At 37.6% G+C, this 25,149-nt stretch overlaps 1 protein-coding gene across 2 annotated transcripts in view; it reads right to left on the bottom strand.

Moving 5' to 3' along the window:
• The window catches only part of Dok6 (docking protein 6), a 407,881-nt gene extending 384,874 nt beyond the window's left edge, over positions 1–23,007 (bottom strand). Inside the window, exon 1 of one of the 2 annotated variants that reach the window (XM_052742739.1) lies at positions 22,527–23,007. In XM_052742739.1, coding sequence (XP_052598699.1) covers positions 22,527–22,592 — 66 coding nt within the window. In that variant the 5' untranslated portion in view covers positions 22,593–23,007. The remainder of the gene's footprint in view (positions 1–22,526) is intronic. The other variant, XM_052742740.1, reaches the window with a different exon arrangement.
• Positions 23,008–25,149: the final 2,142 nt, after the last annotated feature.

A 25,149-nucleotide genomic window follows, 5' to 3' on the forward strand; every position in this document is an offset into this window, starting at 1 on the left:
GAATCCAACAGGAATGTGCACTTACACAAATTAAATAATATCTGCAAATCATGCCTATTTAAAATTGTGTGCCCCTATATTTATTGTGAGGTATAACATTAGATTGAATGTTAAAATGTTCCATTCATTAGGTTAGAATAAAAGGTAAATTAAAGCTAGGTGTATAGTTAATACAAATGACTTTTCTGAAGGATACTACCAACACAGTTGCATATAGATATCCTCTCATCAGAACAATTTATCTTTTCACTGGAATCTGTTAGACACTTTGATGTATAAAATTATGTGCATAAGAATAAAACTCTTGCCTGGAGTTGCTGTCCCTTTGACTTGGAGAAGCAGCTGTCATTGCTACCAAGATACAGAGATTCAGTTAAGAGGGTGCAAGACACATTATTTTATAGGCAGCTCATCTTTTTAGTTTCCATGGAAAAATGCCTGAGTTTCTATCAAGTCTCAAAGCTGATGTTTACCCCTTTCAGCTGTACTTTATTGCACCTATAACAATCGCTATTTTATTTACATTTTACCTGAATTCCAACATTCCCTAAAACAATGTCATAAGCCTAGATTTTCCCTCCTAAGTATCCCCCACTGCAATGAGACTTAAAACCTGATTTTGCCTCAGAGCAGAAAAATTCCACGGAATGTATGGTCAATGGCATTAGGGTGTTAAGACAAATGAACTAGAAAACAAACATTGATGCTTTGGTTTTAGGTAGAGAAAAATCTATTAAACAATGTATACACTCTGCTATATTTTTATAAAATACAAAAGCATTCAGGTCTTTCATTCTGATGAAAATACAAAAGTTGCCCTGTAAAATCTACATAATGACAAGAGTAATAATGAGTAAGAGGGGGTGGCTGTAGGGGAGTCTAATTTCTTTACAGTTTTCAATGCTATATGAATTTTACCTTAAAAACTGTGCTCATTTGTATAACCATAGAAAAAAATGAAATACTTTTAAAAGAGTAGGACTTAAGCAATCCCTAATGTAAAACAAAAGTAGACAGAAGTATTCTGCAGCTGAAATATGAATAATCCAAAGGTAATGAGGATCCCCAAATGAATTATGTGGGGGTTTTGTTTCTTTGATTTTTTTTTTAGAATGCCTAGACTAAAGTTACTAGGTGAAGTAATGTCTAGTTTTCCTACTACTAAAAGAATTGACACAGATGATACAAGATATTTCAACCATGCTGCTGCTTTTTTCCACTCTACTACCACGAAATCAACTCTATATTCTGAAATACAAAGTAGAACTAATTGCTACAACTTTGCTCTAGCAGGAGATTCATGATAATTCAAAATGTTTAGTTCAGTGATGGAAAATGGCCCTCTATCATGCTATGATTATTTCAGAAGGAAAGGCTTTACCTTAAATGCTCTTCGGTGGTTTTAAGTTTCATGTTTTCAATAGAAAAACCCTAAATTATCAACATTTCATAAACAATAATAACTAATGTTTTATAAGACGACTAATAAGGTTAATCAGTTTCTCAACAGGCAGATTCAAACATGGAGAAATTATGTGTGTGTATGTATACATTTCTAGCTATAATGTACTAATGTTAAAATTATCTTAAAGGTGTTCTTGATCCACTCCTTAGCATATCAATCAAAACGTAAAATAAAATGGGAAGAGAAATCAGAAAAAAATACACTTTAGCCACTCATAGGAATTCTCTATTTTTTTCAGCATTTTAATCAGAATTACTTTCAATCAAAATTGAAAATGTTTGGACAAAGTTTGTTCAAAGAACATCTTTTTGTTTAAAATTGGAGTTCCAGCCAGGCAGTGGTGGTGCATGCCTTTAATCCCAGCACTCGGGAGACAGAGCCGGGTGGATCTCTGTGAGTTCGAAGCCAGCCTGGGCTACCAAGTGAGTTCCAGGACAGGTGCAAAGCTACACAGAGAAACCCTGTCTTGAAAAACCAAAAAAAATAAAATAAAATAAAATAAAATAAAATTGGAGTTCCTTAAAGAGACAAAGAAAAAATATTTAATAAATGATATGCAATGAATCAAATAAAACATTTTATAATTAAATCAAAATTGTAGCTTACATGTGAGATTTTAAAAAATAAATTCATGATTATGGAATAATTGAGAAAAAATTAATCTAATGAATGAACAAATATGATCAAAATCTGAAAAAAAGATATATTTAAAGTAGTATACATAACAAAAGGGGGAGGGAAGACACAAGCCTTATTTAAGATTTGTAAATAAAACTTATTAATAAAGGACTTTTTAATAAGCCATCACAGTGAAAATATAAGACATTATACGAATATAGGCATATATAATTAAAAGGTCAGAAGAGGTAGTTGCCAATCCATTTAAAAATAATCATAAACAATACATGAAGGTGCTGTGGGATGTTCTGTATGGCAAATGTGTTGCTGATTAGTCATTAAATAAAACACTGATTGGCCATTGGCTAGGCAGGAAGTGTAGGCGGGACAAGGAGGAGAATAAAGCTGGGAAGTGGAAGGCTGAGTCAGAGACACACTGCCAGCCGCCACGATGAGAAACAGCATGTGAAGATGCCGGTAAGCCACGAGCCATGTGGCAAGGTATAGAATTATGGAAATGGATTAATTTAAGCTGTAAGAATAGTTAGCAAGAAGCCTGCCACGGCCATACAGTTTGAAACCAATATAAGTCTCTGTTTACTTAGTCGGGTTTGAGAGGCTGTGGGACTGGCAGGTGAGAGAGATTTGTTCTGACTGTGGGCCAGGCAGGAAAACTACATGAAGGTACTTCACTCACTGAATATGACAGCATAGCTCTTCTCTGTTTGCTGCCCAAAGTTCTCCTTCATGTATTTTTTTGCTCCTGCTTCTATGTAGTATTTTGCCTCTATTTCTGCCCCTGACAATCTAGAAAATACCTTCACAAAAGTGACTAATTTGAACTAACTTGACATACTTTATAGACTTGTGGCCATTAGGAACTTTGTGCTTCACACCAGTTAAGTGCCATGTAGACTCTGCAGCTTTTTTATATTACCTATTGAATCCTTCCCTCAAATTCATTCAACAACTTCTAACCCTTCAGGAACTTCCTGGCTCTCAATAATAGAGACTTTCATACTTTCCCATCATCTTCCCTCATCCTGGACTCATGTGAGTCTCCCCTCATACAAACTGTGTATTTTTATGGCTAACTCCTTAGTAGTGTTTCCAAGCACCTAAACCAGGCAATACCTTAGCCCACTCAATATGCAGTTAGTGACTAAATATAACATTTTTCCAACCACTGCAAGTGAATAAAAAAATATAGTTGTTGGAAAAGTTTCATTTATAAAAGCAAACACTATAAACTATGTAACAGTAAATATGTAATATGTATACATGGAACATTAGAAGTTAGATTTACCTAACAAATTTAAGCATGAGAATACTTAATGTAAGTGAAAACTGCCTATTTCAGTAGGAAGAAACAGATCACAGATTCAAACATTTAAAAAAGACAGATTAAGTTATTAAAGACCTATATATAAAAATGTTGAAATAGCTCATTCTACAGTTAGAATTGAAAATAATAATTTATTTTACTGCAGGGGATAACTTCTTAAATGAGACATAAAAATGCAAGTCAAAGAGAGAATAAATGTGTTTTTATTAATATCTAAAATATTAGTAAAACACATCATAAGAAAAATTAAAGGAAAACCATTACTTTAGATCAGATTAGTATTCAAATGGATGGAACTCCTCTGAGTAGATATCGTTCAATGTATAAAGTTCAAGCAAAAAGGCCTGAATTTGGACCTTCATGACCTAAAATCCAGGTGAGGATGAGACCTTCTGTAATCCCACCTTTAGGGAGGTACACAGGATGATCTCTAGATGCTGCCATTCACCTAGTTTTAGTACATGGGTGAGCTCTAGGTTCACTAAGAGGCCTAGTGTCCAAATACTAGGTGATGAAAAATAGAGGAAGAAACTCAGACTTGACCTTGAATGTCCACACTTATATGCAAACATATGTGCATGAACTCCCATACACATGAATTTGAATGCCTTCATAACATGTGTGCATGCGTACACACACACACACACACACACACACACACACACACACACACACACACACATACATACACACATACACACACACACACCTGGGTAATAAGTACATGACCTCACAAGACCAGGCCAGTGCGCTTTTACTGAGTTACAATTACAGCCCAGGGAGTGTGACTTTGCAAGCTGAAATCTTACAATGGCCATTAATGAAGTGTGGCTTATTTATAGAACACCAGGTAAAATGATTTTTGAAGTGAAAAAAAAACTAGATATGTATCTTCATATTACAATTTACATTAGTAAATTCTCCCTAAAACTCCTGTGCATGATTTTATCAAGAGGTTTAAATGGGTTTTCAACGTTTAACATTTTCCTGATTAAAAATAAAAGCAGAAAAGCACTACTAAGCAATGTTTGTAAATGTGGGTAGTTTATAAACAGAGGTTCACGATTCCCTGTAATTTATAGTAAATTTAAAACATTACAATAAAAAGCTAAATGCAACAATGGTGGACATTGTGGACAGCTTTGTATTGCCACTGTAATTTTAATTATGACTTTAGGTAATGGGAAACTGTGGGAAAAGTTAAGGGGGGGGAGAATTACAGGTTTTTAACTGAAATTTAGAAAAGTAATCTTGCCAGAGATATAAGGGTAACCCAATAGAAAAAAAAAGAATCATTAAAGTCATGGCAACTCCTGAACTTTAAATTAGAGTTAGAAAATGTTTGTCTGTGAAAGAAGTGAGGCTTTTAAACTCAATGTACAGCCCCTGGGAGACATCATGATGTCTGGATGCTGTGAGATAAAGGAAAACCCAGTTCTCCCTCTCAGGCCAGCACTAAAGAATTTTAGAAAGAGAGGTGGGACTAGAGATGCTGGGTAATGCACTGTATTTAGACTCCTATAACAAGCAGTACTGGGCAGGAAATACTTCACAGAAACTGGAACATGCAAAACTGAAGATTGAAAGTGTGAACAAATTTTTTTTCAGTAGAGAATTGTTCAGTTTCCATGAGTTTGTAAGCTTCTGTTGTTTGTGTCCTTGTTGATAACTGGTTTTAGTTCATGATGGTCTGATAGGATGCAGGTAGTTATTTTAATTTTTATGTATCTGTTGAGGCTTGCTTTGTGGCTGAGTATGTGGTCAATTTTGGAGAAAGTTCCATGAGGTGCAGAGAAGAAGGTATATTCTTTGCATTTGGGTGAAATGTTCTGTAAATATCTGTTAGGTTCATTTGGAGGACAGGGCCCTCTAAATCAACTGAGCAAAAATCATATGAACACAGAGAATGAAGCAACCATCACAGGTTGACATGGGTCTGCACCAAGTCTTCTGCATATATATTATAACTTTCAGTTTAGTGTTTTTATGGGACTCCTGAAAGTGTGAAAGAGTGGGTCTATGATTCTGTGTCTTCTCTTAGGGGTCTTTTCCTTTTGTTGATGGGCCTCATCCAACTTTGACATGATGGTGTTTGTTTTAACTTAATGTATTTATTTTGTTATGTTTTGTTGTTACCTCTTAGAAACCTATTCTCTTCTAATGAGAGACAGAAAGAGAGTGAATCTGGATAGGAGGGGAGGTGGTGAGGAACTACAAGGAGTAGAGATAGGGAAAACTATAATCAGGATATATTGTATGAGAAAAGGATGTGGTTTTAATAAATGGGGGGAAAGAAAACAATAAAAATAGAAACTAGAAAAAATAGAAATAGAAAAAAAGAAGAAAAAAGTGTGAACAGAACTTAAAGTGCCTAATCAACAGAGATGTTTTTATGGGATGAGAATAAAACTATGGGGGCTCAGAATTAAAGGATCCCAAGAAAAAGAAAACAATTTTCAAAAGCAGATCAGTGGGGGAATTCTTGTAGCAGTTTGGCAGAAGGACTCCTGGCCACTTGGTGCTATGTGATCACCAGGTACCAACAGCAGAGGAAGAGTCCTTAGAGAACTTGTGGAAGATGAACTACAAATAGAGGGATTCTTAGGTGATACTGTACTTCTGGGGTGCCACCAATGGAGGTGACATAAAAAAATACTTGTAACAGAAAAGAGTGTTGTGTGTGGTGTTATTGTGTTCCCCAAAATATTATGCACTCTAAGAAACTTATCTGGGGTCAGAGAACAGAACAGCCACAATATTAAACATAGAGGTTAGGCAGTGGTAGCACACACCTTTAATCCTAGCATTCCAGAGGCCTAGATCCACCTAGATCTCTGTGATATCAAGGCCACATTGGAAGCAGCCAAGCATGGTGACTCTCACCTTTAATCCCAAGAAGTAATGGCAGGAAGCAGAAAAGTATTTAAGGTGTGAGGACAAGGAACTATGGCCTGGTTAAGCTTTTAGGCTTCTAGCAGCAGTTCAGCTGAGATCCATTTGGATGAGGACTCAGAAGCTTCCAGTCAGAGGAAACAGGATCAGCTGAGGAACTGGTGAGGCGAGGAAGCTGTGGCTTGTTCTGCTTCTCTGATCTTCCAGCATTCACTCCAATACCTGGCTCCAGGTCTGATTTTATTAATAAGACTCTTTAAGATTCATGTTACAGTTGTGTTAAGCCTGCAGTCATACCATTCTAGTTAAAGATACCTGGAATTCTCAAGCCAAGGTGCAACCAATTTATGATGCTGGCAACCTCCACACAGCTCCCATTTTTTTTTTTTTTGCCAGTATCAATCCATGTGAATAACACTGTCACAGTAATATGTCAGCAACACTTAGTCATGTAATTATAACCTACCTGCCTGTATTGTGCTAAACATAAATCCAGCAAAAAATTGTTTACTAAAGGCAAAGAGGAAGAGAATTAATGTCCCAAAGAGCTACAGTTCAATACAAAACATTCCAAATAGGTGGTACTGCTTAATGGTGGAATGCCAAATCAGCATTTGCTGTTTTGAAACTGAAATAGCAACAGGTTAAAGGATACTGAGTTTTCCATGTCTATGGGATGCTGCCATTTGGAATTTGACATTTTAGGTAACTTCTATAAAAATCTGTTCCCTCTGTTCTTTCCTTATGGAAGGCCAATAAACATTTTTGTTTGTTTGTTTGTTTTTGTTTGCTTTTAATAAAGCTAATTTTAGTGCTTTCCCAGAAATTTAAAAATTGGGTATGGTTAAAATTATAAAATGTACCTTATGAAAAGTTAAGCATTAACTAGCTCCTTTTAGCTAAGGCATGGCCTTTTCTAGCCAATTGCTCTCCATATCACACTATATTCCCTGAGAATAGCTGTCATAATTCATTGGCCTTATATAAAACATAAAATTATCATGTATTAAGATCATTTTCCTTAGATATAAAATGAAGCAAGATATTCCCCCCTATACATAAAGAAACCCCAAACATACCTACACACAATAAAAAAGGGCAATGTTCTAAAGAACTAGTATTCATATAAATACAATAGACATACACTTGTTTATATTTCTACCCTCCCAGCAATCTGACTGAAATCATTATTTACATAATGTTTTAAAAAACCTGAAATAGTTAATGAGACCAAAGGAAAATATAGAAGATTAAGATCCTAGGGGAATTTAAGAAAAACTGAAATAATATGGACAAGGCCAAGACCACATTCATATCCTAGTCTCTGTAGCTATAGCAATTTGGACATCCACTGGGCACAGAGCTCACTATCCTATGTGTTGTTCACTGGGTACAAACCTATATTCCATGAACCCGGGGAGAAAGGAAAGGTGCTGTGTTAGATGACACAGTCTGGTGAGGTTAACATTTAAATACTTTGTTAAACATATGGAAATGTTAAAACAGCTTTTACTATGCTTCTTAAGTGGTTAAGGAATTTACTTCAGATGTTTATCTCTGGCTACATTTTTTGGAAAATTAAGGTAGAAGACGGAGAGTCCTCATTAACTAAAAGAGAGCCACATTCGAGTCCAATTCTGTTATATGGCAAGGTGCTCTAGTTTGCTTTCTACTGCAATGGTAAACAATACCATAACCCAAAGAAACTTGGGGAGCAGAAGGTTCATTAAGCTTACAGCTTAGAGGCCATCATGAAGTTCAATCAGCACAAGAGTCTGAGGCAGGAGCCAGAGCAGAGATCATGGCAGAACACTGCTTACTAGCTTCCTTGCCTTGCCTTGCCTTGCCTTGCTTTGTTTGGCTACCTTTACAGAGCTCAGGCCTACATTCCTAAAACTGGTACAGCTCACAGTAGATTGGGCCCTCCTACATTAACTGATAATCAAAAATGTCTCGTGGGCAATTCAACTGGCATCTGGTCTTGCACAGAAATGTGCTTGCACACAAACACCATACACACACACACACACACACACACACACACACACACACACACACACCATACACACACACACACTTAAAAATCCAAATACATAAGAAACTCAAGTAACAATAGAAAGAAAACAAAGACCCCAGTTAAAAATAGACAAGTATATGAGAAAATTTTCATAACAGTTAACAATCAGCAACATGTAAATGAAAACACCAATGACACATTGCTTCACATCTATTAGAAAGGTTAACATCAAAAGACAGACGATAAAAAGTGCTTGTGAGGCTACAGATAAAAAGCAATAGTAGTGCATTATTGATGGCAAAGAAAATAAGGATACTATGACAAAAGGATATTTTAATCATAAGATTGACAAAGGAACTCCTTCATACATCACTCTCATTACTGGGTATACATCCAAAGGAAAGAACATCACATATCAAGGAGGCATGTGCATTCCCATGTTCCTTGTTCATGTTCCATGTTCCATGTTCCATGTTCACTCACAATATTATGTATGTATCAACTTCAGTGTCAATTAATAGATAAATACATATGTGAATGAAAGCATAGCAATATTATTTAGTCTTTAAAAATAAGTAAATGGGAAACAACAAAGATAAACATGGAGGGTTGATTATATAAAAATAAGCCAGGAACAGGCAAATGCAGCCTGGTCTCATTTATATGTAGTATCTAAAAGAGTCTATTTAAAATTCACAGATAGGAAAGTAGTTTCCAGAGGCTGAAGAATAAGGAGAGTGTAGAAGTCATTGGTCAAAGTGTACAAAAATTCACTTCTATGTTAAACATAAGCTGGACAGACTAATGTACAGCACGTTGAATCTACATAATACATTGGGCTGTCTGCTTAAAATCTCCCCAAGGAGAAGCTATTCAATATTTTCTATGGTGATATGTGAGATGATAGACATGGTAATTAGCTTGATGGTGGTAATAATCATTTCACATTGTATACACTTATCAGAACATCAGCTTATTTAGCTTGAATACATAAAATTTTTGTTGATTATAACTCAAACTAAGAGGGTTTTTTAAATATATATATAAAAGAAAACTCAGAATTGTTTTCTGGAGGGATTTCTGAACCATTTCAAATTCCGACTAGCAGTGTCCCTGAGGCCTAGTTTTGTTGCATACTTGGTGGTGTTTGGTGATGTCATTGTTTTATTATTGTAGCTTTACCAACTTGTATGTAGTCATGTATCACTGCTGGAAATTCAACTTCCTAATGGTTAATGATGGTAAACCTCAAACATCTGTTCATCAGCTTGCTATAAATGCCTATTTTTGTCTTTTTAAAATTTCATTCATTTTTTTCACTTCCACATGAGCGCTGTATTTACATTGTCTCCCTCCTCCTCCCTCAGCTTTTCCTGTGATCACCTGTTCCCTCTCAAATTCCTCAGTGTAGTTTTCTGTAATGTTCTCCATATGCTATAAAAAAGAATCTTCCTTGAGGAGGGTGAGACCTGCAGTTATCGGTGGAACGAGGTTATGTACTGAGGATGCTGTTAGAGACTGTACTGGTTTGGGGAGGCAGCAGCAGTAGATTCTCCTCTAGGTTGCATGGCCTCACCAGCCCTGGGCAGTGGGTCTAGTTTTCAGTATCAGGCATGAATTCCCTCCTTTCAAGCAGACCTTAAGTCCAATTTGATTACATTTCTATAGAATTTTAAAGTTTTTTTTTTTTGAAGCAAGGACTTAGTTCTTTGTCAAAGGCAGGTCGTTTGTATTTCTGCCTACCAATATCTGTCTCTTCATTATCATAATAGAATCCTTCAAAGTAGAAAAGTTTTAGTTTTGATGGGATGAATTTATCAAGTTTCCCTTTGATGGCTCTTGCTTTTGGCATAAGTGTCAGATCCTTTTATTTGGCCCTACTTTTCAATAATTTTTTTCCATGATTTTATGAAATGTTTTACAGTTTTAAATTTCACAAATAAATCTCTGGTCTTTTATGAGTTTGAAAGTGTGAAGTTGATGTTGATCCACATAGTTTGTTTAGGGATATCCAGTCATGGCAGCATCTCCTGAACAGATGTCTGTCTCTCCATCACTGAATTGTCAGAAATATGGTATCAGTTTGGGTCAGAATTTCTCCTTTCCTGAAGTTCTGGAAACTCAACTTGGGGCTTAAAACCATTTCCTTAATAATATCATACAAATGGTTGTTTATATCAAAGTTTCTATGTATCTCCTTAAATGAACAAGACTGTATTAATGATATTCTTAGACTTTAATACAAACAAGTATTGAGCGTAGGCAAAAATGATTTCCAATGGTCACATCTTTCTAGGAAAAGTTCTTAATATTCATGGCTCAAGATAGTATTCTAATATATTGATCCTAAAATTTAAGAGTTTCCTCCAATAATGTCATCTAGTCACTTCTATGCATTTGTTGCAAGCAACAAAATATGCCACTGTAAAAGGAAAGGAATTTCGCAGTTTTTACACTATTCTTAATTAGGAATGGCTGGAGAGCAAGGTTTAAGAATAAGCAAATGCAGATTACTACGATAGCTTTCAAGTAGTTTGATGATGTTTTTGTCTTTTGACAGTAGCAGCAATGACCCCCATTGCTTCTATCATACTTGTCCATAAACAAGTTGATATGATAGAAATAATTGTTTTGTTTCCACTGTAAAAAAAACAAAAACAAACAAACAAACAAAAAACCTTTTTTTTCTACCTTGAAAGGTTCCTTGGGTTCATATGACTGATAAATACCAGCTTATGTTCACATGCCCTAGGTACAAAGTAAATGAGGCAAGAATACACTTGGCATTTCTTCTTCTATACTGCAAAAAATGCTTAGCTATATTCCACAAGAGTACTCTCCAACAAGCCATACACTTTCTTTGTATTCTAAGGTTTCTTCGTTGTATAACGATGGCTACCAACCCTAGTATCATATGAAAAACACCAAGAGAATAGTGAAAGCTTGTGCTCATATGTCAGGCCAGTCCCATGAGAAAAGATCAGGCATAAGAATAAAGCTCCGAATAAAGCTCCATAGTTAACTGGAATATGTACCCATGGCTTTTTAAAAGTAAAATGTATATAATTATACAGTGCAGGTAAACATAAAATGTGGGTTTATGTCAGAACACAATCCATGAATGAAGCTGTGTGAGGAGGTGAATGAAGCTGTGTGAGACCTTGTGAGAAAACTCCAAGTAAACAAGACAAGAGTTTTGTAATTTCTGCTCTTCCATAACACTGGTTGTTCTTGGAGTGTGCTTCTGTGCCCCCTCAGTGTAGTGGATAGGAGTGAGCTTGCTTCAGATTATTCATTACAGCTGGCTATTGTTATTTGCTTATCTGCCTCTATGGAAAGACACGTTTTTTTTTTGCAGTGTATAGCTTGTCCTTATGACTGTACACTTGACTCATGAGATTCTGCTTAACCCTCAGAGTTTATGTTGTCTGGTCTGATGGTCTGAATAAAGTTAGCTATTGTGTGAGAGTTTAGTCCACCTCATTTTTAGGCCCTGCTCTCCCATGTTTATGCTGCCAACTAGAGTGGCAACAGATCTAGTCTTGTTCTGAATTCCGAATTGTTCTTATGTGTTATATGTATTTTGCACAGGCACTTAGTGGTTCATGGTTAGAGTAAACATCACAAATGAGCACTAGAATACTTTTGCTTAGAGGATATACCTGGTCAATGCTGAATCATTCTGAAATATAAGAGTCTATAAAACATTAGGAAAATGACAGATAATACAAAAGCATTGGTTCTAGGTCCTTAAAGCACTCAGGGAAATTTGTTTCTATTTACTGTTAAGTTAAACTACAATAGGACATGTTTGTCAAAGTAACTTCAACTATGAAAAGTGCACTTTTATTCCTATTTTTTGATATGTGAGAAAATTTCCCAGATTCCTATAAAAAAGCTAAATATAGTATTTCATTGATTTACCCCTCTAAAAATGATAGTGATTTAGAAAATTATACCAATTGTCAATTTTAGGCTAATATACTACCTATTTTGTTTTATAAAATAAGGAATACTTCAAGGATGCAACACTGTATAATAAAATTGCTCCTAGTGGCATGAGTATTTTTGAACCTGTAGCAGTGGTAAGTAAAAGTACCATTTAATAGTTTGTGTGACAGTGTATTCACAGGTTTTGTGAAAATACATACTTATCACACTTAATAGTTATATGATATATTAGTGTTTAATATATGTATAATTATGTGTATATATGTATGTGTATACACATACATATGTACACATACATACACCTTTCAAATCATAGTAAGTAGTTAGAGAAAAGCAATACCACATTTACAATTGAAAATTAAAGCTGGGCAGTGGTGGCACATGCCTTTAATCCCAGCACTTGGGAGTTCAAGGACAGTCTACAGAGAGAGTTCCAGGACATCCAGGGCTACTCAGAGAAACCTTGTCTCAAACAAACAAACAAACAAACAAACCAACAAACAAAACATTATTTGACATGTATAATTTTAAATATACGATTGTATTATAGATATGAACATGTAGAGTAATATAGTACCTAGAGCAATTTTCTCTTAATTTTTTTTTTTTTGAGACAGGGTTTCTCTGTGTAGCCCTGGCTGTTCTGGAACTCACTCTGTAGACCAAGCTGGCCTCAAACTCAGAGATCCACTCTGCCTCTGCCTCCAGAGTGCTGGGATTAAAGTGTGCTCCAGCACTACCCAGCTAATATTTTTTGATAATTTAAAAAATAAGAAAAATATGAATGATATCAATTAAATATTTCAGCATCAATACCTGGCCCTTAAAAGCAGTAATCAAAACAAACAAACAAATAAGCACAATATAGAGACATATGGCACAATACAGGACTTAATACGTTTAAATCTTGGGTCCCATTGTTATATCACTTGCTGTATGATTACATCACTATGTACTAGCAATTGATTCTCAGTTCCCAGTAAACTAGTACAATTTCTAAACGCATTTCCTTTAACTGAACTCACTTTAATTCACATTAATTTGAATGTTATCTTTTACTTAATCACCTTAAACAAAAGATCATACCCATAAACAAAGATTAGGTCTGTTAGTTTTCTATTGCTTGATAAAAATACCATGACTAATACAACTTATCAAATAAAGCATTTCATTGGGTTTTTGTTTCAGTGTTAGAGACCATGATGGCAGAGTGAAGTCATAGCAGCAGGTGGCCAGAGCAGCACCTGAGAGCCTGTACCCCACAAGTATAAGGCAGAGAACACTAGAAATGAAGGGAAGCTTTTGAATCCTCAAAGCCACCAATACCACCCCATCCCACCCCACCCCCACCCCCACCCTTTGTGACATACATCCTCCAACAAAGCCACATCTCCTAATCCTTCCCAAACATTTCAACCAACTGTTCAAACACATGAAACTATGGTGCCATTCTTTTATAATTCACTACATTCTACTCCCTAACCCCTAAACCCTTGTGACAATATCATAATGCAAAATGCATTTATCCCTACTCCAATGTCCTCAATCTTTCACAGTCTCAACGCTGTTTTAAATTTTAAAGTCCAAAGTCTCTCTGATATTCAAGGCAATATCTTAATTGAAATTCCTTGTAAAATTAGAAAGCAAATTACACATTTCTCACATTCAATGGTATAAAATGCACATGACCATTCCAAAAAGGAGGAATGGGGGGATACTGAGCATGTAATGGACAAAGCCAGACCAAAATGCCTCAAGGAAAGCTCCAAATCTGGTAGGTCCATCTCTGATGTCAAAGGGCTTGGCTGACTTCATCACTCCAGATTCACTGCCTGCAAAATATATATTTTTTCTTTGGCTGGTTCTATTCCCTGCATACAGCTCTCTTGGGTAAATATTCATGCCTCTTGGGCCTTTATGCAGGCACTAGCCTACCACATATTGTGGGACCTCAGCAGCTCTCCTTAACTGTTGAGGACGATTCCATTGCCCCTTTACTCTTATATCCTTCATAATCCTAAAGCCAGAACTCCACGGATAACACTGCTAGTTTTGAAAACCAACCTCGGGTGAACCCCGCCACCCTTGAACCACATTTGTAGCAGCTCTCATTTGTTGTTACTTTTGAGGTATATACGGTTCCTCAGGCCTTTCCTTTTTACAAGTTAGACGCCTATCTGGGTGGCATGACACCCTGAAAGCTCCCCTCCCTTTATTACATTTCTAATCAGGTCACTCTTCAGTCCTTTTTTTCTCTTTCAGCACAAGCCTTGGCGCTAACATTGAATGTCCTGATTCTTCTTTTCTTTTCAAATTTTACATTTTGTGTTTCTTTTTGCCCTAGTTGCTCATTTATATTGTAGACCTGCACAAGAGCAATGACTAATAACCACACAACGGAACCAATATTAGGCTGCTCTACCAAACAAATTGGTCAGTTACTTTTCAAATTAGCCTCAGGCAAATTCTTATGGCAGGGATACAACGCAGCCACATTTTTCCCCCAAATCAACCCAGGAACATTCTCTAGCCCAATGGCTAATATTCTTCACCTATCAAACTTCTTGAAGAGAGCTCCTACCAGAATGGTCCACTAAGCTCTGCTTACAATGTTCAACCACTTTCCTACTCCCAAGTTCCAAAGTCTTCATGTTTCTCCACAAACAGCATAGTTAGGCTCTTCACTAAACACATGGTTAGGCCCACTTCCTGCTACCAACTTCTGTATAAGTTACTTTTCTATTGCTTTGATAAACCACCACTATTAAGGCAATTTATAAAACAAAATGCTTACTTTTGCTTATGTTTTTAGAGTGTTAAAATTCATGAAGGTAGAGGAAACAGCAGCTGCGGTCTCACATCTCATATGCGAGAGGCGGAGAGACCACACTGAGAATGATCTGAGGCTTCCGAGGCCCTAAAACCTTCTCCACTGACACACCTCTTCCAACAAATGTGTACCTCCCACACAGTTTCACCAATTGGGGACCAAGCATTCAAACATATGAGCCTATAGAAACCATTCTCATTCAGACTACCACATAATTTAAGTATATTTTAAATGTTTTAAACTCTACTTAGACACTAGCAGCTGATATGGGGTCCTGCATGGCTTATTCAAAAGAATACATTACCCAAATATGAAGCTACAATCAATGCATATACACTTGTGACCATGCTGAGTAGCCTAAAAAATTCTCTAGAAAGACTTTCTTGTGGTATAAGTCTTTCTCTAAATTTCTCTTTAGTTGCAATCTAAATAAATTTGAGCGATGCAAGTGGCAATATTAGCTTTATACCAGTTGAACAATGAAAAAAAATGTATTTTAGGAGCTGTGGAGATGGCTCAGTTGGTAGAGTACTAGCTGTGCATAATAAGAACCTGAGCTGTGGTGGTGTGCATCTGCAACTTCAGAGCTGTGGTGTGGCAGACGGGGTGATACCTGGGTCACATTAACCAGCCAGACCAATGGAAAGATGCTGGTACAGGGAGAGAGCCTGCCACAAAAGTGCAACACACACATGTACACAGAACTTTTTTTAAAGAGAAAATGTATTTGTTTTTGAGAGTACATATGAATGTGTTGCCTTTGACATTTGTAGCAAGATGATAACTATTATAAAGTAGCTACAATGCTGAACTTGAAGTTAAAATCCTACTTTCAATGTGGCAAACCCACAAACACAGCATGAGTTTCTATAATTCTAGTTGACACATTTTGCTCCTTTTAGATTTTAGTTCATAAGTGAAATAGGAATAAAAATGAAATGTACTGTCAAAAATACTGTTGGAAGAATTACATAAGATATGTGAGAACTTTTTATAATCTGAAAAGTGCAGTGCACACAAAAAGCAGCATGACTGAGTTCTATGTTATTATATTTCAGATTAGCATGAACTCTGATGTATTAGTTCTCTCAGTAATCATACTAGTAAGCTTTTAAGGCAGTACTTTATAATGAATTCAGTTAAATAGAAGACAAAATATCTTGCATATGCTCAAAAATTACAGCTACTATTAATAAGTCCAAATATCATGAAAGAACAATAATTCAATGTATATCTTCTGTTTACAACAAAACACCATCTGTCATTCAATTTGATGGACAGATACAATATTCTTATGAGAAAATAATGATGCAATGTAAAAACAAGTGACTGAGAGTATCTTAAAATCAAGCTAAAAGGGGTTTATATGGAAAGTTAATTAAAATGTTAGGGTGGTGGTGGCTCACTCCTTTAATCCCAGCACTTGGGAAGCAGAGGCAGGGGGCTCTCTATGAGTTCAAGGCCAGCCTGGTCTACAAAGAGTTCCAGGATAGCCAGACCTGTTACACAGAGAAACCCTGTCTTGAAAAACCAATAATCAAAAACAATAGACAAACAAATAAACAAACAACAAAACAAACAAAAAAGAAAATCCAAAAATGACCTTAGTCTAGAATTTGCGGTCTATGGAAAAAGTTTTGAGAGTCCAAAGGAACAAAAAGAAAAGAAAAGCAATACTTATCAAAGCGAGGTAAAATTAATAAAAAATCTGAGGCTACAGAAATTACAGTTAACTCCCTTCTAATAAGTTGATTTCACTTGATAGAAATTACTTTTCCTTTTAAGCTAAAATTTCCTAACATGTGATGTCTAGGTATCATCTATAAATTAGGGGAAAGGTAATTTTTGTTTTGTTTGTATTGCTGCTGCCTTGTCTTCTGGCTTCTATGATGTGGTTCGTGTAAGCAGAGTAGTGCAAAGGTTTGACTACTTCCTGGTTCCACACAGGAACCAGGCTTTTTTGGTCCAACAAAAATATGTTAGTAAAGAACTGCTTCATTACTGGCAAATCCTTTTTGCTACTACATATCCTCCAAAATATCAACCATAGTTGTGTTTCTGGAAACAAGGAAATTAAGGAATGTGTGTGTTACAAAGTTATTTGACCAAAATATCACGAAATTATTAATTTTATCATTTAGGGATTTGAGTACTTAGAGCAGTTGCTCTCAACCTTCCTAACACCGTGACTCTTTAATACAGTTCGTCACATTGTGGTGACACCCAGATAAAATTATTTTTGTTGCTACTTCATAACTAAATTTTCCATGGTTATGAATCAAAATATCTGTGTTTTCCAATGGTCTTAGGCAACCCCTGTGAAAAAGCCATTTAACCCCAAAGGGGTCGTGACCCACAGGTTGAGAACTACCAACTTATGGTACTTGATATCAGAGGAAAGAAATAATATTTTCTTTTTTCTTTTCTTTCTTTCTTTTTGGGTTTTTGAGACAGGGTTTCCTCTGTGTAGTTTTTGGTGCCTGTCCTGGATCTCACTCTGTAGACCAGGCTGACCTCAAACTCACAGAGACCCACCTGGCTCTGCCTCCCAAGTGCTGGGATTAAAGGCGTCACCAAGTCATCCATAATGTGCAAATCTATCAGAGCATAAATGTAGCTATGAATCCTAATATATTCCTTCTGAATTCCAGTCTTCCATGTATTCTATATACTTGATCACTTCAAATAAAAGTTCAGCCACGTATCTAAGTTTAATTTTTCTAGCTCTGTGTGTGGCAGGGGGTAGATGTGTGTGTGTGTGTGTGTGTGTGTGTGTGTGTGTGTGTGTGTATTTCACTTCCACATTTTTAAAATTAAAAGATTCTAGGTTATGCGCATATGCACATTTAAGATTAAAAACCTAAAAATAAATTTTGTTACTGTAGATACTGTTTTCTAAGCTTATACTACATCTTATGCAATAATATACAGAGCAAATAATGTATATGAATTAAATAGAATATACATATGATCTTTCTCTACCTTGAAATTTAGAAATTATCCGCAGACATATATACAAATACAGAAATAATTGACACAGTATACATACTATTATATATTATGTAACATATAATGTTATATGATGTGTGTGTTTAAACATGGACCTAGAAAAAACATCAAAAATAATTGGAAATTTTCATTCATTCTAAATCCATACTTAATGAGAAAGGATTATTTATAAATAAACATGAATATTATGGATCCTTTTCTGAAAGCAATGTTCAAGACACACAATAGTATGAATACATATTTAAATATTAGAATACATCTTCCATATCTTAAACACACCACTGATTCAGATTGGTAATGATGATCGTGGATATTCTTTTTTTTTTAAAAGAATACTAATCACATGAAGTAATATGGAATTTTTCACTTGTGGCTATGACCTTGGCACTCAAAAAGTATTTGGGGTAATTTCTGTTTTATGATCATTTATGATGTGAATGAAATTCTTTGATAACAATAATGTGATGTCTGAGTCTAGATTTAGTCAAATCAGCAATTTAAACTTTGTTCAGTCATGTTAGTGATGAATGATATCATTCCATATTGCTATATTTATTTTGATAGATGAGTCAATAAGCAGGATATTCAGTCACCAATGATTTCAATGACAGGTTTCTTAGTTTAGCCCCAATCAAGAAGAAATTGAATATTTTTTAATATGTGTCTTGATTACTTGAATTTAATCTGTCAGAGTTCAGAAGAAAATGGGCAATCAAGGCTTAGAGATAAATAAGCCTCATTAGCATGTTTTCATTTTTATTATTATTTTCTAGTATTTTTTCCTTAACAAACAAGCACAGGTTCTACAGTGTCTTGTGAATTATGACAATAATTGCTCAACAGAAACATGAGTAGAGGAATGAGATGGTTCTAAAGATACTGAAGTATTGTCAAAGATCACACACACACACACACACACACACACACACACACACACACACACACATGCAAGTTCATAAAGGCAATGAAACTTTTGTACGGAATTTAACTTACTATTACATGTATGTCATACTTTAAAAAAATCACATGAATAAATTTTACCTATAAAACTCAGTGCTTTAACAAATACTTAGAAAGAGCTTTAGTGAATATTGGGGGAAATATTTTATTTATTCCTCAAAATAATGTTCACATGTTGGGAATATAGTTCATTTGGTAAAATTCTTGCCTGATATGTACCAAACCCTGGATCCTGAGCACTGCAGAGTAGTGCATGCTAGTAGTACAAGAATTTTGGAGATGGAGGCAGGACAATCAGAAGTTGAAGGTCATCCTCAGTTATAATGCTAGTTTGAGGCCTCTCTAAGATACACAGCCCCTTCACAAAACAATAATAATGATAACAATAATAATAATAATGTAATCTTTCTAAATGGAAGAAAATATTGTTGATGAATCAAGACAAATATCAAAGCTGACTCAATTTTTTCTTTATTAATGATTGCCCAAATGAGTCAACTAAAGAACATGGTGTAAGCCATCCAGCCACTATAACCTGAAACCAACATACACAGAAACCAAGAAATGTTTTATTTTTTCCCTTCAGTGTGATACTAAGCCCTCATTTAGAGGGAGTAAGGGGTGCAATAGAACATTTCATCAAGAAAGACGTTCTTAAGTCACAGGTATGCAGTAGGCAACTGGCCTCCTACACTGACCATTTGTCAACAAAATATTATAAAATTTGATCCTAAAAGTATGAGTTCTTTTCATAATATACCAAATATCAGCACAAATACAATTACAATTCTTTATATGTTGAAATAAAGTGTTGGTTATAACCCACACAAGAAGCATCATATATCCATTGAATTACAAATGGTTTGTTTGGAAGAGTGTGTAGTTTGGAGTCCATAAATTAGAAACATATACCATTAATGGTGAAAGTAAGTATTAGTGCCTATCCAATTCCTATTTCTATGATTTGGGACATGATGATACATTTGAATTCTTAAGTGCACACACTGTTATCTTTAATTAGTGTTTTAGTATCTCATGGGACCTACTTATAAACTGTCACCGAACCAACAATATAGAGCTTTGCCATTTCAACTTTTTCTTTTGAGTGTAAGAATATTCTGAAAACATTATCAAGTTTCTTTAATAAATTACGTTTTCCAAAATGTTTAAGGACATTTAAAAAATAAAGGGTTCAAACATTAGATGTTGAAACACACATTCTTCACACAGAAAAGAAGTGGAAGATAAAAATAGTTTGTATATAGACACACTTTTAATGCTTTTAAAGAGGCATGTCCAATAAAAATGCTTATGTTTAAATAAACAATGAGTTTAGCAAAATATGTATGGGAACACATGGTTGGGTGGAAATGGTGTTCAAGAGTGACATTCCACGTGCTGTTAATGTCTAGTTATCCTGGAGGCAGTTGGTGGCTTTTGCTTGAAGTTTATCACATAACTAAGCTACATATTCAGTTCTTATAGTATATAATCCTGGATAGCTTAAATGGGGGAAGGGAGGGGGTTCTCTAGCTATCGGTCCCATATTCCTTGACTGAGAGTAGAAACATTTCACTGAGATGAGGAAGGGGGCTTAATTCTTCCATTAATGCACACATTTGGAAGACTCAGACAAAACTAGAGTTCAACAGGACTGAAGGGATAGATAAGAATAAGCACCCTGTCAGAGCAAAGGGAATCAAAGGTCAAGTAAAGAGGACTCACATACAGCAGGAATCCTATAGAGCCTCTTTTGGCTGCCATCGCTGGGGGTCCCAGATAGGATCTTAGTGAAGAGCAATTGTAGGTTTTCACCAGGTCAGCTCTTATCTCTGGAGGAGGGGGGGGGGATGAGGCATGATCTTCTACCCAAGAAGAACCCTGAAACCTTGCCCCTCCCTTTGTTGTGGAAGTGGGGTGCTGGGCTGGGGGATGGGAACAATGGGTGACATAAACTTGTCCTAGCTAGCTAGGCATTTCTTGCTCTTTAAGCATGAGAATGGATCCCTGTGTCCTTTGGTCCTGTCTGCCTTCAGTGAGAATGCCAGCAGAGGCAGCAAAAGAGGTATCTTACTGCCTCCATCACTTGCCTCCAGCTAAGGGTCCATAAACACTTCTGAATGCGGGATGATCTACCTTCTTTCTCTGACTGCTGTATACCTTTGTGCAACTACCAAAAGGCACACTGCTTTTATTCTCAAATTTACAATCCCCCACTTCTATGCATAAATTTAAGATCCACCTCCCCTTTCATTCTTTTCCTTTCTCCAAGTTGGAATATTCACTCATCAGTAGAGAAATCCGGGAACTTTCCATCTCTAAGCCAGGATTCTAGAAAGTCTAAGGATAGAACTTGTGAACTCAGGAAGACAGACACAGCCTAGGGAATGAGCAAACCCCCACTCTGTTGTATACTGAGCTGAATTTCCCTTTCATCTTGTGGCCAGGTGAACCTGGGCGGCCACACTGCTGTGTCTTGGAGTTGGGAATACCCCCTGCAAGTTAGTCTGCTTCCATTCATATTCATCAGATCTGGAGAGCTCCTCTCCAGGTGCCCGCCCATTCTTTCCATCTATATCCTAGGTCCTTTCAGGACAGTCCGGTACATCCCTTTAAAATACCTATCGAATCACCAAAGAAGTTTTGTCTTCCCTCTCACTTCCCTGCCCAGGTCCACACTGTTTGTCCCCCAAGTCAGACCAAACATCTCTCAAGAAGAAAGTAAGATTCCATAAACTTTGCCTCCACGGACTTTCCTGCATCGAAGAGCGAGTGCACCAATAACGCACACTTGCCTATACACAGGCACAAATACACAGGTCCGGAAAAACAGCAGATGGGGCAGCCAGCCAGTGGGCAACTATTAAGGGCACGTTAAAGTCCTTGCTGTAGCCAAAAGGAATGTGCTGCGCTTAAGAGGCATCAAAAGAGAATTTCGAAATGGGCTTGGGGAAAGAAGACCAGGAAATGGTGAATATAAACACACACACACACACACACACACACACACACACACACACACACACACACACACGGAGAAAGATACCATTTACACCTGCTGTCAGCACACAGCAGTTTTCCCGAGAGGCGCACAGTTTTGAGAGAAATCATTGTGGGTTGCACTGAATGTAATAAATACCCAAGGCTTATATATCTTTGGAACTGACACTCCCTGTGTTCTATTGGACTTCTTGTTGTGGTCAACATGAACCCAGCGCACTTGAGGATGGGGATTCTAGGCGCTTCAGAGCCCTCACCTCGGTGTGCAGAGTACCCTAAGCAGGTGCCAAGCGCTCCTCGGGTCAAGCAACAAGCGGACTATCTGGGGAAGGCCAGCTGCCCTGGTACCCGCGCGGGTCACCTCTCCCCGCCCCCATCCCCAGCAGTCGGCCGGGCCACTGGAGCGGAGGAGAAGGAGAAAGCCGAGTTAGCCACTCACCCCTAGCTTCCTGCTGCGGATTTTCACGTAGCCCTGCTTGACTATGTCGTTAAAGTTGGAGGCCATGGCCAGCGCGGTCGGGCTCCTCTGCTGGGCGATCCACTCCTTGGAGTCGACAACCGCTGTCCACCGCCCGGTCCACGCAGGTCTTGCATCCAGCCGGCCGTCGCCGGCAGTCGCGCCACCGCCAATTTCTCCCCAGGCTCCTGCCTGCGCCGACCTAGGGTCGATAGCAGGGCCGCCAAGCACCGGGACCAGGGAATCGGGCCCGGAGCTGCTCAACAGCACCAGCACCTCGCGAGCGGTCGTCACCTTCGCCCCCGGCCACGAGCAGAGCACCGAGGCCCGCGCCGCCCCCAGCTGTGCCCCACCTCCGCGCCGCCGCCCCCGGCAGCACCCACGGGCTGGCGCCTCACTCGGCGGCGCACAGCTGGCCGGAGCGCACCATCGCGGCTCCCCGGCGCGGAGGAGGGGGAGGGACGGCGGGGCGGGCCGTTGCGCCCGCTCGGCTCCCTCCCCCTTGCCCGCGGGGTGGCAAGGCTGGAGGATCCTGGCAAGATGCACTCCATCACTCACTTCTCCGACAGGGAGCTCCGCCTGCCACCCGCGCCTAGGGTACCGCTCCCACCAGAGCCCTGGGCTGGCACCACTCGCCCAGGCGTGGATTCCTAAGGACGAGGATCCTCATTCCGCCGCTGCTGCTAATCTCACCATCCCAAGCTGGGCAGTGGGGACAGAGCAGTGGGGGACTTCACAGGTTTGCAGAAGGCAAAGGGGAGTGAAACAATATTTTATTTTAGAAATGATATCTATAATGCATTTTTAGTTCTAGGCACACGTGGCCTTTCCAGGTCTTTGCCCTGTTGGGAAGTGTAAATCGAAGCCAAGCCCTTCCTGGAGCACACACAAAGAGACCAACCCTGCGCATGTGTCTAATCCTCAGGCTGCTGAAGTCAGAAGGAATCCGGGAGGCAGCAGGTCGCAGATGTCCTCTACAGAAAAGGCGGTGATGCTTTTCTGGCAAATGCGTTTTAGTTAACTAAAGCTCAACGTGCTACTGGCATTTCATCTATTCAGGAGATAAAAGAGAAAAGGGTTATCCGTGGATGCGCTGAAATGTTCAACTTGTCAAAATCAAAGGAATAAACTTTCTCCTCTTAGTCTAGGGAAACATACTAAAATGTATGTTTTTCTCTAATATAAAGACATAAAATTTTAAAGTTACATTCTTTTAAGTGATTCAAAGGAAAGGAACATTGAATATTGGCTAGCAGAAATGCATGGATATTTAACTATAGTCAAGAATGTTGAATGTTTACAGCTTAAGTAGCTAAAGAGGTTGATAGTTAAGAAAAAAAGACGTGCAAAGATTGAAATACATTGGTGCTTCTTCATCTGTGAGGAATTTATATTGAATGGATCTTCATAAGACCTCATTTAATTCTGCTTTACTTCACAAGTATTTTTTCTAGGTTCTCATTTAAATTGTCTTTTCTTTATTTGGATCATAATTACTTAAGAGAGAAACAAACTAAATTTGAGGGGAGAAAAATAATGAAAGCTTGGAGAACAAGGTTACATGCCTTTCACCCTCAAAGGGGCAGCTGTAAATGGGCACAGGGGAGATGCTGGTCCCATCCCTACCAAGAGACCCCATTTAAATCTAGTACAGCACAAGAGGCGTCCTGACATGTCCCAACAGTACACATTCCTTCTACTTCATTTATTTGGTGACTCTCCTCAACTCTATTCGTCTTTTACCCCTTCCACCATGCAAGCAAACTACAGTACACCAGGGTAAATGTTTGAAATAGCACCAAAAACTCCAATAAGTTTTTACTATGAAAGGGGATAAATTTCTGGTCTCCCCAGAAAATTCACACGCCTGCTTTCATTAACCTCCGTGGTTATCTCCTTTAAAAATTGGGTACATTTTTTTCTATTCCATTCATTTTTACTAGTTTCACATATTTCATTTCATTTTAAAATACGATGCAAAGAATGCCTCACACATTTCTAAATACATTTTTTTCACGTGATCCTCTTTGCAAGCAGAAATGTCAAGTGAAGCATTCTCCCCACTTATTAGGAAGAATGTTAAGGCTCAGAGGTGTTCTGTGACTTGACAACCATTTTATCATCATAAACACTTTCATTTACATATCAACCTTTGTATTAGTTGCCTTTCTCATTGCTGAGACAAAATATCGACAAAAACAGGGCATATAAAGTTCATCATGACAGGGGGACATGGTGGCCATGTGATGATGCTAGTTGTTCAACACTGCATCTATCCCATCACTTCATGTGGGAAGAGGGATGCAGTACTCAGCTGCTTCTTCTTCTTCTTCTTCTTCTTCTTCTTCTTCTTCTTCTTCTTCTTCTTCTTCTTCTTCTTTTGTTTAATTTTTTTTCCTGGTTTAGGTCTCCAGCACACATTGCGGATGTGACTTCATGTCTCTGAAAACAACCTCACAGAAATGCTCTGGGTATATCTTCTAGGTGATTCTAAATCTATTCAATTTGATGATGAAAATTAACCATCACAATCAATTTTCACAGGAGTCCAAGACTTTGTCTCAGCAACCATCTTAGGGACTTGATAATGTTTACTTTGGGTAAG

The sequence above is a fragment of the Peromyscus californicus genome, unplaced genomic scaffold, assembly GCF_007827085.1.
Source record: "Peromyscus californicus insignis strain IS unplaced genomic scaffold, ASM782708v3 Scaffold_17__1_contigs__length_78620276, whole genome shotgun sequence".
NCBI lineage: Eukaryota > Metazoa > Chordata > Mammalia > Rodentia > Cricetidae > Peromyscus > Peromyscus californicus.